General features: G+C 40.9%; 1 protein-coding gene across 6 annotated transcripts in view; it reads left to right on the top strand.

Moving 5' to 3' along the window:
• The window catches only part of LIN54 (lin-54 DREAM MuvB core complex component), an 89,107-nt gene that overhangs the window by 44,466 nt on the left and 31,032 nt on the right, over positions 1–13,609 (top strand). For all 6 annotated transcript variants that reach the window (XM_053597158.1, XM_053597316.1, XM_053597085.1 and 3 more), the window contains exon 4: positions 8,204–8,346. In XM_053597158.1, coding sequence (XP_053453133.1) covers positions 8,204–8,346 — 143 coding nt within the window. The remainder of the gene's footprint in view (positions 1–8,203; positions 8,347–13,609) is intronic.

The raw sequence follows: 13,609 nt of genomic DNA, 5'->3' as shown, positions 1-13,609 counted from the left end.
GCCCTATGAGGCAGGTGCTAATAACATAAACATTTTGCCCAGCATGGAAATGGAGGCACTCGGTCGGCAAATGGCTGAGCTGGAATTTGAACGTAGGCATTTGTCTCCAGAACACATGTGCTCAGTGTGATAGATTTACATTAATAGACATGGGATGGTACTTCGCGGTTTCTGTTTGAACTTTTGGTTTCAGTGTTTTAATATATTCTATATGTAGTTCTCTGTGAACAGAAAATTGCCACAATGATAGTAATTACTTAAATGATAATAGATATTAGATATATTACTTTTACCTTAACTTGGCCCAGTTTTATTTTATACATTAAAATCTGTCATGACCAGTAACCATCTCACCTCAGAAATGTTGATTTCAGATGTTCCGTTTTCTTTCTTCTTTCAGTGTACTTGCCTTTAGGCTCCCGACCCTGTAAGGTTTTGACTGGACATCTCTGGTGCATTGGTTCTCCCCCTTTCCTAGTAACCACACCCTTCTTCTCCAGTCCGTCCTCACCGAGGACGGAATCCACGGCCCCTCCTTACCGCTCCCTTGCAGACACCATCGATTCTCTTCCCGTGTCTTTCTCTCATGTCTTGGTTAAGTCCAACTGTCCTACTTCTTGTCTGGCAAGCAGCTCTACAGGCAGCTCAGTTCTTCCGGAGAAAATCACACAATCATGTGACTATAGCTGTGTTTTAAAAAGTCTTTTTGTCTGTCTGTTTTTAGATGTTACCACAGCCTAGTGGCTGGTCTTTAGTTCAGAGCTATGCTACGTTATTCTTTTCACCAGTTACAAGACCATTTCTAATTCCCTTTGAGCTAAACACTTATTTGGAAGCACCTTTGGATGGTAGACTTTTGTTATTATTATTATTATTATTATTATTGTAGAGGCAGAGTCTTATTTTATCACCCTCGGTAGAGTGCTGTGGCATCACACAGCTCATAGCAACCTCCAGTTTCTGAGCTTAGACGATTCTTTTGCCTTAGCCTCCCGAGTAGCTGGGACTACAGGTGTCCGCCATATGCCTGGCTATTTTTTTGTTGCAGTTTGGCTGGTGCCGGGTTTGAACCCGGCACCCTCAGTATATGGAGCCGGCACCCTACCCCCTCAGCCACAGGTACGGCCCTTGGATGGTAGACTTTTGATTAGAGACTTTCAAAGTAGTTACTCATCCCTGGAATGTGTATTCTTGATAAGGGAACTTCAAATGTTAACTTATCATCCCTAGTGTTATGTTAAAACCACTTACTACTTGCTCGGAGCCCATAGCACAGTGGTTATAGTGCCAGCCGTATATAGCCAGCCATATATACCGAAAGTGGTGGATTTGAACCCGGCCTGGGCCAGCTAAACAGCAGCTAAACAACTGAAACAAAAAATAGCCGGGTGTTGTGGCGGGGCGCCTGTAGTCCCAGCTACTTGGAAGCCTGAGGCAAGAGAATCTAAGCTGAAAAGTTTGAGGTCGCTGTGAACTGTGATGCTACAGCTCTCTGCTGTGGATGACATAATGAGACTCTGTCTCAAAAAACAAAAAAAACCCCACCTATTACTGCCTTTCAGAAATTTCAGATGTAGCAGCAGGCAACGCTGAAGTCGATGGCAGTGATTTGTCATTTTCCTGAGGCTTTGGTTGTACAAGGAGGCTTATTTTAGCAAGTGAGAGAAGGGATGGGAAGATTTTAGTGTGAGGACCATGTTGTTTTCTTTCTCTTTTGGCCCTCAGAAGAGATTTGTGACAGTATAGGAGACTGCTGTCTTAGGGCTGTCGGGAGGCAGGTATGACCCCACTCAGATGTTGCAAATTGTTTGGGTTTGCAGCTGGTTCAGGAAGTGGTTTGTAATAGGCTGAAAGTGAGCAAGTGTGGATATATTGATGAAAAGGAGGGCACTAGTCCCTTGGGATGTTTTGGGTAGGTGGAGGGGGTTAACCAGAAGGAATGTCTCAATGCAATGTTCTTTACTGTTGACAGTTTTGAGAGAGTCCTTGAAAAATTTTAGTTAATGCGGGGGGTGGGGGGGAGCATTGTATGCTAAACAACTGTGGTTTACAAAAGTGTCTGAATGAATTTTGATAAATGTTAAGAATTTGCCTGGACTATCATAGACTGTCACAGATGTCATTGCTTGGTCTTTGGGTCACTTATAATGTGTTGCAGACTAATTGTAGCTTTACTTTTTTTTTTTTATTTTTTTTTTAGCTTTACTTTTTAATTTCAGACAGACTTGATCGTCCTGCAAAAATGCAGAGATAGACATCTGTTGACTTTCACTAGAATTATTGGCGTTAAGTTTATTTTAGGGGGATAATTTCTACTTTTAACATGTTTCTTATTGCCTTTTTAAATTTATACAAGTCCAATTTTAACCACTACTGTAGCTGTCCTGTTGAATTAGTTGTCACAAGTAGACTCCAGCACTGCTGACGCGGCAGTGTTTACACACGTGTGTGTGTTGCCACTGGTGCTCTTTCAGAGTTCATGAGGTTGGTTTTTAATAATTTGGGGGCAGCTTATTGAAGATAAGAATCTTTTTCTATCTTTTGGTCAAGATAAACTTATTGTATGTGAGTCTTTTTTTTTTTTTTTTTTAATGCAAGTCAGGTCTCGTCAAGCTCTTGTTTAAAATTCTCTGGGTCTTTTCCATTTCTTGGCCTGGATCTATCAGGATCAAGTTCAAACACCAATGCTTTTTTAACATTAAAAACATTTGTGATCTAATTCATACCTTTTTTATTTTCACCTTCTGTCAGTTCCAGACCTACTGATGTAACTTATTTTAGGAGATCATCAACTAGATTATGTTCTCTTGGGATGTGTTGGCACTGTTTATTTTGCCTGGAATCCTTTTTTTGCTGTTTCTAATGAACTCATCCACTGTATCTTTGGGATTACTCATCTTGGAGGGTGAGTAATCTTACTCACCTTACTCATTTTTGTCTTCTAGGTTTAGCCAGGCACTCTTCCTCTGACTGTTTCCTACATATTCCTATAAAACTTAATTATACTTTCTAAATATTTATTTCTTTTTTTGAGACAGAGTTTCACTTTGTTGCCCTCGGTAGAGTGCTGTGGCATCACAGCTCACAGCAACCTCCAGCACTTGGGCTTAGGCAATTCTTTTGCCTCAGGCTCCCAAGTAGCTGGGACTACAGGCACCCGCCACAACGTCCAGCTATTTTTTGTTGCAGTTTGGCTGGGGCTGGGTTCGAATCTGCCACCCTCGGTGTATGGGGCCTGTGCCCTACTCACTGAGCCATAGGCGCCGCCCGCCCCAAGTACTTACTTTTAATTAAATTTCTGTTAAATTTCACACTGGCTCTCCTTTTCTTTTTTGAGGTGAGGTCTCACTGTGTTTTCCAGCCTGTTCTTGGATTCCTGGTGTCAAGCAATCTTCCCTCCTCAGGCTCCTGAATAGCTGGACTACAGGCATGCACCATCGTACTTGGCTTCACACTGGCTTTTTTTTTTTTTTTTTAAAAACAAAGTCTTAACTCTATCGCCCTAGGTAGAGCTCTGTGGCATTGTAGCTCACAGTCCAACAGTCAAACTCTTCGACTCAAGTGATCCTCTTGCCTCAGCCTCCCAAGAAGCTGGGACTATAGCCACCCACCACAACACTCTGCTAGTTTTTCTATTTTTAGTAGAGACGGGGTAATACTTGGTTTCCTTGTACCACGCTTACGATTTTTCTTAATGGTTCTTGGAACACTTTCAGATTTGGTTTGTTTGTTATTTTTTTTTGCCATCTAGTTATTTTTGAAAAAATTAATTTATTTTTTAAAAATTATAGTAAAATTTACCATTTTAAACATTTTTAAGTTTATAGTTCATTGCATTAAGTACATTTACACGTGCAGCCATTACCACCATTCACCTCCAGAACTTTTTTCATCTTGCAGAATGGAAACTTTGCACTCACTAAACACTTAAGTCCCTATTCCTCCCTGCCTACAGCCCTGGGCAACCACCACTCTTGTCTCGTGTATCTCATCCAAATGGAATCATATAGTATTTATCCTTTTTTTTTGAGAGTTTCATTTCGCAGTCCTTGGTAGAGTGCCATGGGATCACAGCTCATAGCAACCTCCAGCTCTTGGACTTAGGCGATTCTCTTGCCTCAGCCTCCCAAGTAGCTCAGACTAAAGGCGCCCGCCACAACACCCGGCCTTTTTTTGTTACAGTTTGGCTGGAGCTGGGTTTGAACCCTCCACCCTGCGTATATTGCTGGTGCCCTCCTCACTGAGCCACAGGCGCCGCCCTAGTATTTATCCGTTCATAACTGACTTATTTTGGCTTGGCGCCTATTGCTCAGCAGCTAGGGTGCCAGCCACATACACCAGAGCTGGCGGGCTCGAGCCCAGCCCCGGGCCTGCCAAACAACATTGGCAACTACAGCAAAAAATAGCTGGGCATTGTGGCAGGCGCCTGTAATCCTAGCTACTTGGGAGGCTGAGGCGAGAGAATTGCTTGAACCTAAAAGTTTGAGGTTGCTGTGAGCTGTGACACCACGGCACTCTACCTAGGGCAACATAGTCAGACTCTGTCTCAAAAAAAAAATAAATAAATAAATGGCTTATTTTACTTACCAAATAGTGTCCTCAAGGTTCATCCATATCATAGCTGGTATTAGAAGTCCCTTTTTGGGCCTGGCACGGTGGCTCATGCCTATAATCCTAGCACTCCTAGGAGGCTGAGGCGGTGGATTGCCTGAGCTCACAGATTTGAGATCAGCCTGAGCCAGAGCAAGACCTCATCTCTAATATTAGCCGGGCATTGTGGTGGGCACCTGTAGTCCTAGCTACTCGGTAGGCTGAGGCTTGAGCTGAAGGGTTTGAGGTTGCTGTGAATTATGACAGCATGGTAGTCTACCAAGGGTGACAAAGTGAGACTCTGTCTCCAAAAAAAAAAAAGAAAGAATTCCTCTTTTAAGGCAGAACAATGTTCCCTTGTAGGAATGCACTCTGGTGATGGTGGTTCTTTTATCTTGTTTCTCTCTCTTTTCACCCCTCCTTGCAGCTTCTTCCCTCTTTCCAGTATCTAGCATAGATTCTGGCACTTTGATAAGGTTCAGTTGAATGTGGACTGTTGAATGAATATGTTACCATGGTGATGGTATGGTGATATGATGGGAGCTGTTGGGAGACCTGGGGTTTTAATCAAAGTTCTTCATTGATTTTCTCTGTGATTTTTGGGTAAATATATTATTTGCTCATCTCATGTGTATAATTGTAGGTACCAACCACCTCATCAAACTTTTGAGATAGTTAAATAAGATATGGCAGTTCTTATTATCAGAGCTCCCAAGGTACAGGATTCCTCCATGGGAGCAAACCTCATCACAGTGTGAAACTGTTCACTAATGAATTAATCACATATAGAATTTGGCCTTGCTCAAATATTCAAGCTTCCTGCCCTAGCCTGTCCCATCTGTGGCTTTTTAGAATGTGTCCCTTTTGGTTCTTGGATAATAACTGACAGTAGAATATTAATGCCTCTAAGTTGATTTCAAGGTGAAATTGTATAACTGTCATACGTGCTTGAATGTGTGGAGCAAAGGATAAATAGGGATTTGGAGGTTAGATAAGATAATCAGAAATGCTATCTAGACGAAAACCAAGCAGGCCCCTCAAAAAGAATAACTTAAATTTCAAAGAATGTAGAGGTTCGTGGGAAAATTGACGAAATCTTGAAATATTTTGGCAGAAGTCATCTTCTGTGTGATGATGTTGTGCCCATCAGACAGAATCTGTCACTGTGCTGTCATACAAATTTTCGGAAGAAGCCTTCTCCTCAGCTCAACAGCTGATCAGTTAGTTGCAGTCACAAACTGAATTAAAAAAATATATAAGCCAAAAAGAGTAATTGAAACTTTTAGTTTTCTTTGTTATTTACAATGAAATTTTTGTCCCTGTTGTGAGTTGAGGATTTTTCTGTGTGAATATTTTCTGAAATGTCTGTAATGCTTAACAAATATGAAATGGTAGCAATAACTATAAACAATGAGCATTTTATGAAACTGTGCCTTTATTGGTAGTCTCTTTTCTAAACTTAAGGGCTGTTGGGGCTTTAGACTTATCCCATAGGTATTAGCTCTGGAAACCAGAATAGTCAAACATGTTACTTTAGGCAGGCTCAACAGTGTAGGGTGGCTTTGTAAAAAAGATTTGATGTGGATTCATTTAGTTTGCATAAAATTCATGTTATTTAGTTATGTTGTATTTAGGTTTTTAAAAACCTAGCAGAATGTCAGTAAAATTAATTAATCATGGACTATAAAAAATCTGAAAATTGTATTTAAAATATTTTTAAAATTTATGTATGAGAATAAACTTGATTCACTTTTTAAAAAAGGAGCTATATATACTTTGGCATTGTATTCAGGAAAGACTGCCCAGAAACTGCTGAGTACTAGTTTTTGTCTAAAGGGAAAATTGCTTTTTGCTCTCTTTTCCCTTTTTTCCCTCCCTCTCATCCTCTCTCCGTCATCTCTAGCTGTATCTGTAAATTCATCTGCAGCATCTAAAGGTCAGAGGTGATTTCAGCTAATTTGGATGTCCACTCTTTCTTCTTAGATGCTCATTTCCCTCTTAAGCCATTGGACTTGATTATCCAGCACCTGTTCGGAACACTTTCAGTGACAAGCAACTCACTTGTGTTAAAGTAGTCATTTCAATTGGAAATTTCTGTTAGAAGTTCTTTCTTAGTGCTAAGCTGCACGTTTTTCTGTTTCTATACATTTTATGTGATACAGATTGGTTCTGATCCTTCAGTCTGACAGCCTGAGTCACTCAGGTTAATCTTGGCTTTCCTGCCAAAATAACAATTTCCAAATCTTAGAAGGGTATAAAAACCTCGTTTTATTTTTTATTCATACTTTATGATTATCCACATTCCCATTGTGGGCTCAGAGTGGGGCTTTTCTTATCATACTCACTCAGGGACCCAGGCTAGCAAACGAGACACTAACTATCTCAGCTGTGACAGAGGAAAAGAAAGCTTTAGAAGAGAGTCTTGTGCAGGCAATAATAACTATTCTGGCCCAAAAATGACACGTGTCACTTCTACTTATAACTCATTGGCTAAAAGTAGTCAAAAGACCCTGACATAACCACATGGTTTAGGGTGAGGAGGTAGGAAGTACAAGTGAAGTTTTACTCTGTGCCCAGAATGGAGGGGAACTAGAATGCTTGGTGGATGACACTAATAACTATCACATGGTCTTTCAAGAATTTGGGCATGTCTTATATCTTTGTATTCCTTTTTTGCCTAGCATAAAAATTTCCAATATTTTAATTCAGTGTAATGTGACTTTCCAGTTCCCTAAGCATCGAGGCCCTCCCGCCCTCCCTGTTCTTGCTGTGTCTCACCTGGGCTAGGGTGCACTAGCATCATCATAGCTCACTGCAACCTCAAATACCAGGGTTTGAGTGACCCTCTTTTCTCCCCAGTAGCTAGGACTATAGGCACATGCCACTACATCTGGCTAATTTTTAAATTTTTTGTAGAGACAGTGTCTCACTATGTTACCCAGTCTAGTCTTAAACTCCTGGGCTCAAGTGATCCTCTGTCTTTGCCTCCCAAGTAGCTGGATCTATAGGCACACACTACCACCTGTTTCTCAATATTGCTCCTGAATGGTATTGTCCAGAAGAGAATAGAGGATAGAATCTGGCCAGGGTAGCTAGAGGACACTTTTTATTTTTTTGGCAGTCTAAAGTCAGATGATATTAAACCTCAGAGTGTTCAGATTAGTCCAGGTAACTACGTGTTTTATAAGTGTGGATTGAAATTGTACTTTCACGGTTTAAGCTGAAATTGGAATACAGCTATAGATAGTAGAGTGTGGAAATTGAAGTTTTAAGACTTAGACTCAGGTGCTGACTTTCAGGAGCTATGTTATACAAGGCTAATTTTTTCATTATCTCAACCTTGCTTTCTGATAGATACAATTTAACAGTATTGGTGAGAATATGAGCTGTTTATTTGTAGAGTTTATGTGAAGTAAGATACTAAGTATTACTAAGAAGCATTGTTTTGTTGTACGTAGGTTTATCACAGTTATTAGGGACTCATTTGTGTGTAAGTTCCTGTGTGAACATATACACACACTGCCGTCCTTGTGGGTGAAATCATCATCACACGATTTTTTACACTGGTGATTTTGTAAAGTGGTTAAACTGATGTGCTGCCTCTCATTTGCAGGTAGGGTTCTTTCACAGTCTACTCCCGGAACTCCATCAAAGACCATAACAATATCTGAAAGTGGTGTTATTGGATCAACTTTAAATTCTACAACACAGACACCGAATAAAATAGCCATCTCACCTTTGAAATCACCAAATAAGGTAAAAAAAAAAAAAAAAATTAGCCACAAATACCAAATATTGTGGTTGATGTCTTTGTTTTCTTACTAGTCACTTCAGATACTTTAGTTTTCATATATTCCTAAGCAATTTAATACACATTCAGTGAACACTGGATTAATTTAATAATCAAGGATGTTTGACAGATGAAAAACCATACTTTAAATATGAACATCATAATCATTTTGCTTGTTTCCATGGCCTGTATGAACGTGGGTACAACAAAAATATTTTGAATAAGGTAATTATGTAAGTGTTTATTTCCTCTTCAGTTACTATTTTGACAAAATTAATATCTTTGGGGAGGGCACATATGTAGTAACTATATAAATATAAAATCTTAAATGTAACTTTATTTTTTATTTTTATTTTTTGAAACAGAGTCTTACTTTGTCACCCTCTGTAGAGTGCAGTATTGTCACAGCTCACAGCAACCTCAAACTCTTGGACTTAAGCAATTGTCTTGCCTGAGCCTCCCAGTAGCTGGGATTACAGGCACCCACCACAACGCCCAGCTATTTTTTTGTTGCATTTATCATCGTTGTTTAACAGGCCTGGGCTGGGTTCCAACCCACCAGCTCTGGTGTATGTGGCTGGCACCATAACTACTGAGCTATTGGGGGTCGAGCCATAACTTTTTTTTTTTAAATGGAGACCTGAGCTTTTGCTGGGTAATAGGACCTAGAGTACCAGACATTGTCATCAGATGCTGGTTATCAGTGTTTTTTATGCTCAAGTACATGTCACTGAAAGCCTTCAAAAGCTTTTTATAATTTGTTTTCATTTTAAGGTGTCTAAGTACCTATCATTTTATTCTCAGGTAAAGTAAGTAGTCTAACTCACTTTCTTAGAACATGTAGATGTCATTATATAAGCATAACATTTTCAGAAAAGATATGTTTTAAAAGACATATCATTTAGGTGGAAAGCAAACATCATTATTCTGTAAGCTGCCACCCGTGTCACTCTGGAAACATCTACCCTTTGTACCTTGATTAGTTGCTGTTCATAAATAGAACAAACATTAAACATTTGCCTTACATTTTTAAAAAGCCCAGCTCTTTGGATCTTGTTTTAATGAGGCTTGAATGTAATGTATAATATGGTATCACTTATAGTTCATTAAAGTGGGATTTTACCTGCATAATAATATAGTAATTTTTTTTCTAAATGGTATGAATTCTGCAGATATTTGAGAGCTTACTATGTGTCATGCATGGTGATAGACATGGGGGAGAAAACATGAATAAGATAAAGTTTTTTTTTTTGTTTGTTTGTTTGTTTTTTGCAGTTTTTGGCCAGGGCTGGGCTTGAACCCGCCACCTCCAGCTTATGGGGCCAGCACCCCACTCCTTTGAGCCACAGGCGCCACCATCAGATAAAGTTTTTTAATTTCAAGGCATTCAATAAGGAGTTTAGAGTGAAACATTAAAAACTGCCCCACAGAATCCTAATAGTGACGAGTGGATTGATGAGCTCTGCTGTGTATGAGGGAAGGTCTTACTGAAAGGTGGCTGGACTCAGCTGTGGATGAGCAGAAGGGCAGAAGGGGTTTCTGGATTGAGCTGATACTTCACACCAAGGTGCAGAAGTGTGTCCCTTTTAGGGAGTGACATTGTGTTGGCAGTGTGTGCTCCCAGGGTGCTAAGGTTAGATGGAAGGACTCATCTTCCTGGAGTTTGGCTTTTATTATCTTTTCTTTTCTTTTCTTTTTTGAGAGAGAGAGAATCTCACTTTGTCACAAACTTAAACTCTTGAGCTCAGAGATCTTGCCTCAGCCTCCTGAGTAGCTAGGACTATAGGCCCTACCACAATGCCCGGCTATTTTTAGAGACAGGGTCTCGTCCTTGCTTAGGCTGGTCTGGAAACCCTGTGCTCAGGTAATCCACCTGCCTTGGCCTAGGCCTCCTCGAGTGCTGGGATTACAGGCATGAGGCTTTTATTATTCTCAAAGACTTTCTATGACTTCCCATTGTATTTAGGGCAGTGGTCACTGCCCTTGTCTGCACATTGGAATTACCTGGTCAGTTTTAATAAATACTGATGCCTGGGTCCCATCCCCAGAGTTCTGTTTTAATCTGTTTGGAGTTTGGCCTGGTATCAGGACTTTTTAAAGCTCTTTAATCAGCCTACATGGAGAGCCACTGCTCTAAATAAGAGGAGATTTGCATTTTTAAAGAGGTGATTCTATGGCATTATGAAAGAGAGTTTGAAGTTGAGCCTGAGCTGTGGGAGAAAGCAGGTAGGGTAGTGATTCTCAACCTCAGCTGCATTTTTGAAGCACCTGGGAAACGCTTGAAAAAACCAGTGGCTTGGTGCCCACAGCTCAGTGTTAGGGCACCAGCCACTTATACCTGGGCTGGTGGGTTCAAACCTGGCCCCGGCCTACTAAACAACAATGACAACTACAACAAAAATATAGCCAGGTGTTGTGGCAGGCGCCTGCAGTCCCAGCTACTTGGGAGGCTGAAGCAAGAGAATCGCGTAGGCCCCAGAGTCTGAAGTTGCTGTGACCAGGGACGCCATGGCACTCTACCAAGAACGACATAATGAGACTCTGCCTAAAAAAAAAAAAAAAAAACAACTTTTTTTACTGGTTGTTCTAGAATCAAATATGCTTTTTTTTTGAGAGAGAGAGTCTCACCTTGTCACCCTTGGTAGAGTGCTGTGGCGTCACAGCTCACAGCAACCTCCAAAAAACAAAAAAAGTACATTCCTTTTTTTTATTAGAGGCAAGGCCTTGCTCTGTCACCCTGGCTAGAGGGCAGTGGCATCTTTGTAGCTCACTGCAACCCCAAACTCCTGGGCTCAGGTTAGGACTACAGGTGCACATCACCATGCTCAGCTAATTTTTAAATTTTTGTAGAGTTGGGGTTTTGCTGTTGCTTAGGCTGGTCTTGAACTCCTGTTCTCATGCAATCTTCCTGTCTTGGCTTCCCAAAGTGCTAGGGTTACAGGCAACTCAGATTGATGCAGAATGATGATAAATATCCACTAGCTTTCTGGTCAATTTGAACTCTTAATAATCTTATAATAATCTGTCAGTTTATTAGGAAAATGGATACGCAGTAGCTGGGACTACAGGTGCCACTGTGCCTGGAATTAGTATTCCATGGATACTAATACGACACATTTAAATTACTCATCTTAGTCACTATAATTTGTAACTGAATAAGACATAAGATAGGTTAAAAATAGCAAGTGAATGCCTTTCATCTATTTTGTAAGACTGACATACAGACCAACAGAATAGAGAGTGATTTTTTTTTTTTTGAGACGGACTCTCAAACTGTCACCCTGGGTAGAGTGCTGTGGCATCGTAGCTCATAGCCATCTCCAACTCTTGGGCTGAAGTGATCGTCTTGCCTCACTTCTTCTGTTTTTAGTAGAGATGGGGTCTTGCTTTTTGCTCAGGCTAATTTCGAACTTGTGAGCTCAAGCAGTCCACCTGCCTCAGCCTCACAGAGTGGTAGGATTACAAGTGGGAGCCACTGCATCCGGCCTTTTTTTTTGGGGGGGACAGAGTCTCAATTTGTTGTCCTCAGTAGAGTGCTGTGGCATCACAGCTCACAGCAACCTCCAGCTCTTGGGCTTAGGCAATTCTCTTGCCTCTGCCTCCCGAGTAGCTGGGATTACAGGCTATTTTTTTGTTGTTGAAGTTTGGCCGGGGTGGGGTTTGAACCTGCCACTCTCGGTATATGGGACCGGCACCCTACTCACTGATGCACAGGCGCGCCCCCCCCCCTTTTTTTAAAGATAGGGTCTTGCTCTGTTGCCCAGGGTGGAGTACTGCAGTGGCACACTCATACCTATAGCTCATTGCAGCCTCAAATTCCTGAGCTTTTTGTCTTTTTTTTTTTTTTTTGAGATAGTCTCTGTCACCCTGCTATGGCATTATAGCTCACAGCAACTTCACACTCAGGTGCTCAAGCAATCCTCTTGCCTCAGCTTCCCGGGTAGCTGGGACTACTGACGCCTGCCACAACACCCAGATAGTTTTTTTCTTTTTTCTATTTTTAGTAGAGATGGGGTCTGTGTCTTACTTAGGCTAGTCTCAAATTCCCACAAAAAGTGCCCAGCGCTTTTTGTCTTCTTTGTTAGTAGCCGTCCTAGGAAGTATGAGGTAAGCATCTCTTTTGATTTGCATTTCCCTAGTGTTTAGTGCTGTTGAGCAATCTTTTATGTGCTTATTGGCCATTTGCATAACTTCTTTGGAGGAATGCCCAAGTCCTTACCTCATTTTAAAATTGGGCTATTTGGGGCGGCGCCTGTGGTTCAGTCGGTGAGGCGCCGACCCAATATACCGAGGGTGGAGGGAACTGCAACCAAAAAATAGCCGGGCGTTGTGGCGGGCGCCTGTAGTCCCAGCTGCTCGGGAGGCTGAGGCAGGAGAATCGCTTAAGCCCAGGAGTTGGAGGTTGCTGTGAGCTGTGTGAGGCCATGGCACTCTGCCGAGGGCCATAAAGTGAGACTCTGTCTCTACAAAAAAATAAAAAAAAATTGGGCTATTTGGTTTTTTTTTATTGAACTACAGGAATTTTCTATATATTCTGAATATTAAATCCTTATCAGGTATGTGATTTGTAAATGATTTTCCCATTCTGTAGGTTGCCAATTTTGAACTCTATTGATGTTTTTGATGCATGGAAGTTTTAAATTTTCATGATGCCCAATTTGTCTGTCTTGCTCTTATTGCCTGCATCTTTGGCGTTATACCAAGAAATTGTTGGCCATATCCCATGGCATGAAACTTTTGCCCTGTGTTTTCATGTGAGAGTTCTTTTAGTTTTATCTCTTACGTTGAGGTCATGGATTCCTTTTGAGTTTATTTTTGTATGTAGTGTTAGGTAAGGGCCTTCCTTCATTATTTTGCATGAGGATATCCAGTTTTCCCAACATCATTTGTTGAAAAGTCTGTCTTTTCCCCTATTGAATGATCTTGGTTCCCTTGAATCATTTGGCATATATGGGAGGGCTTATTTCTGGACTCTCTATTTTATTCTGTTGGTGTCTGCTAGTTTTGATTTTACTTTTTAGGTTATATCTTTGATCCATTTGACTTTAATGAGTGAAATACGGGGATCAGCTTTTTTCCTCAGACCAGATGCCAGTGCGTGTTTATGACCATTCTCCATTGATTTGAATTGCCAGCTTTCATCATGAACTTTTTTTATATATAGGCTTATTTAATCTAGTCCTTTGATCTTTAGCACTATAATCCTAGGCCAGCTCCATATGCTCTATC

This window comes from Nycticebus coucang, chromosome 1 (assembly GCF_027406575.1).
Source record: "Nycticebus coucang isolate mNycCou1 chromosome 1, mNycCou1.pri, whole genome shotgun sequence".
NCBI lineage: Eukaryota > Metazoa > Chordata > Mammalia > Primates > Lorisidae > Nycticebus > Nycticebus coucang.
The sequence above is the reverse complement of the archived record's forward strand: the minus strand, read 5'-3'. Positions and strand labels throughout refer to the sequence as shown.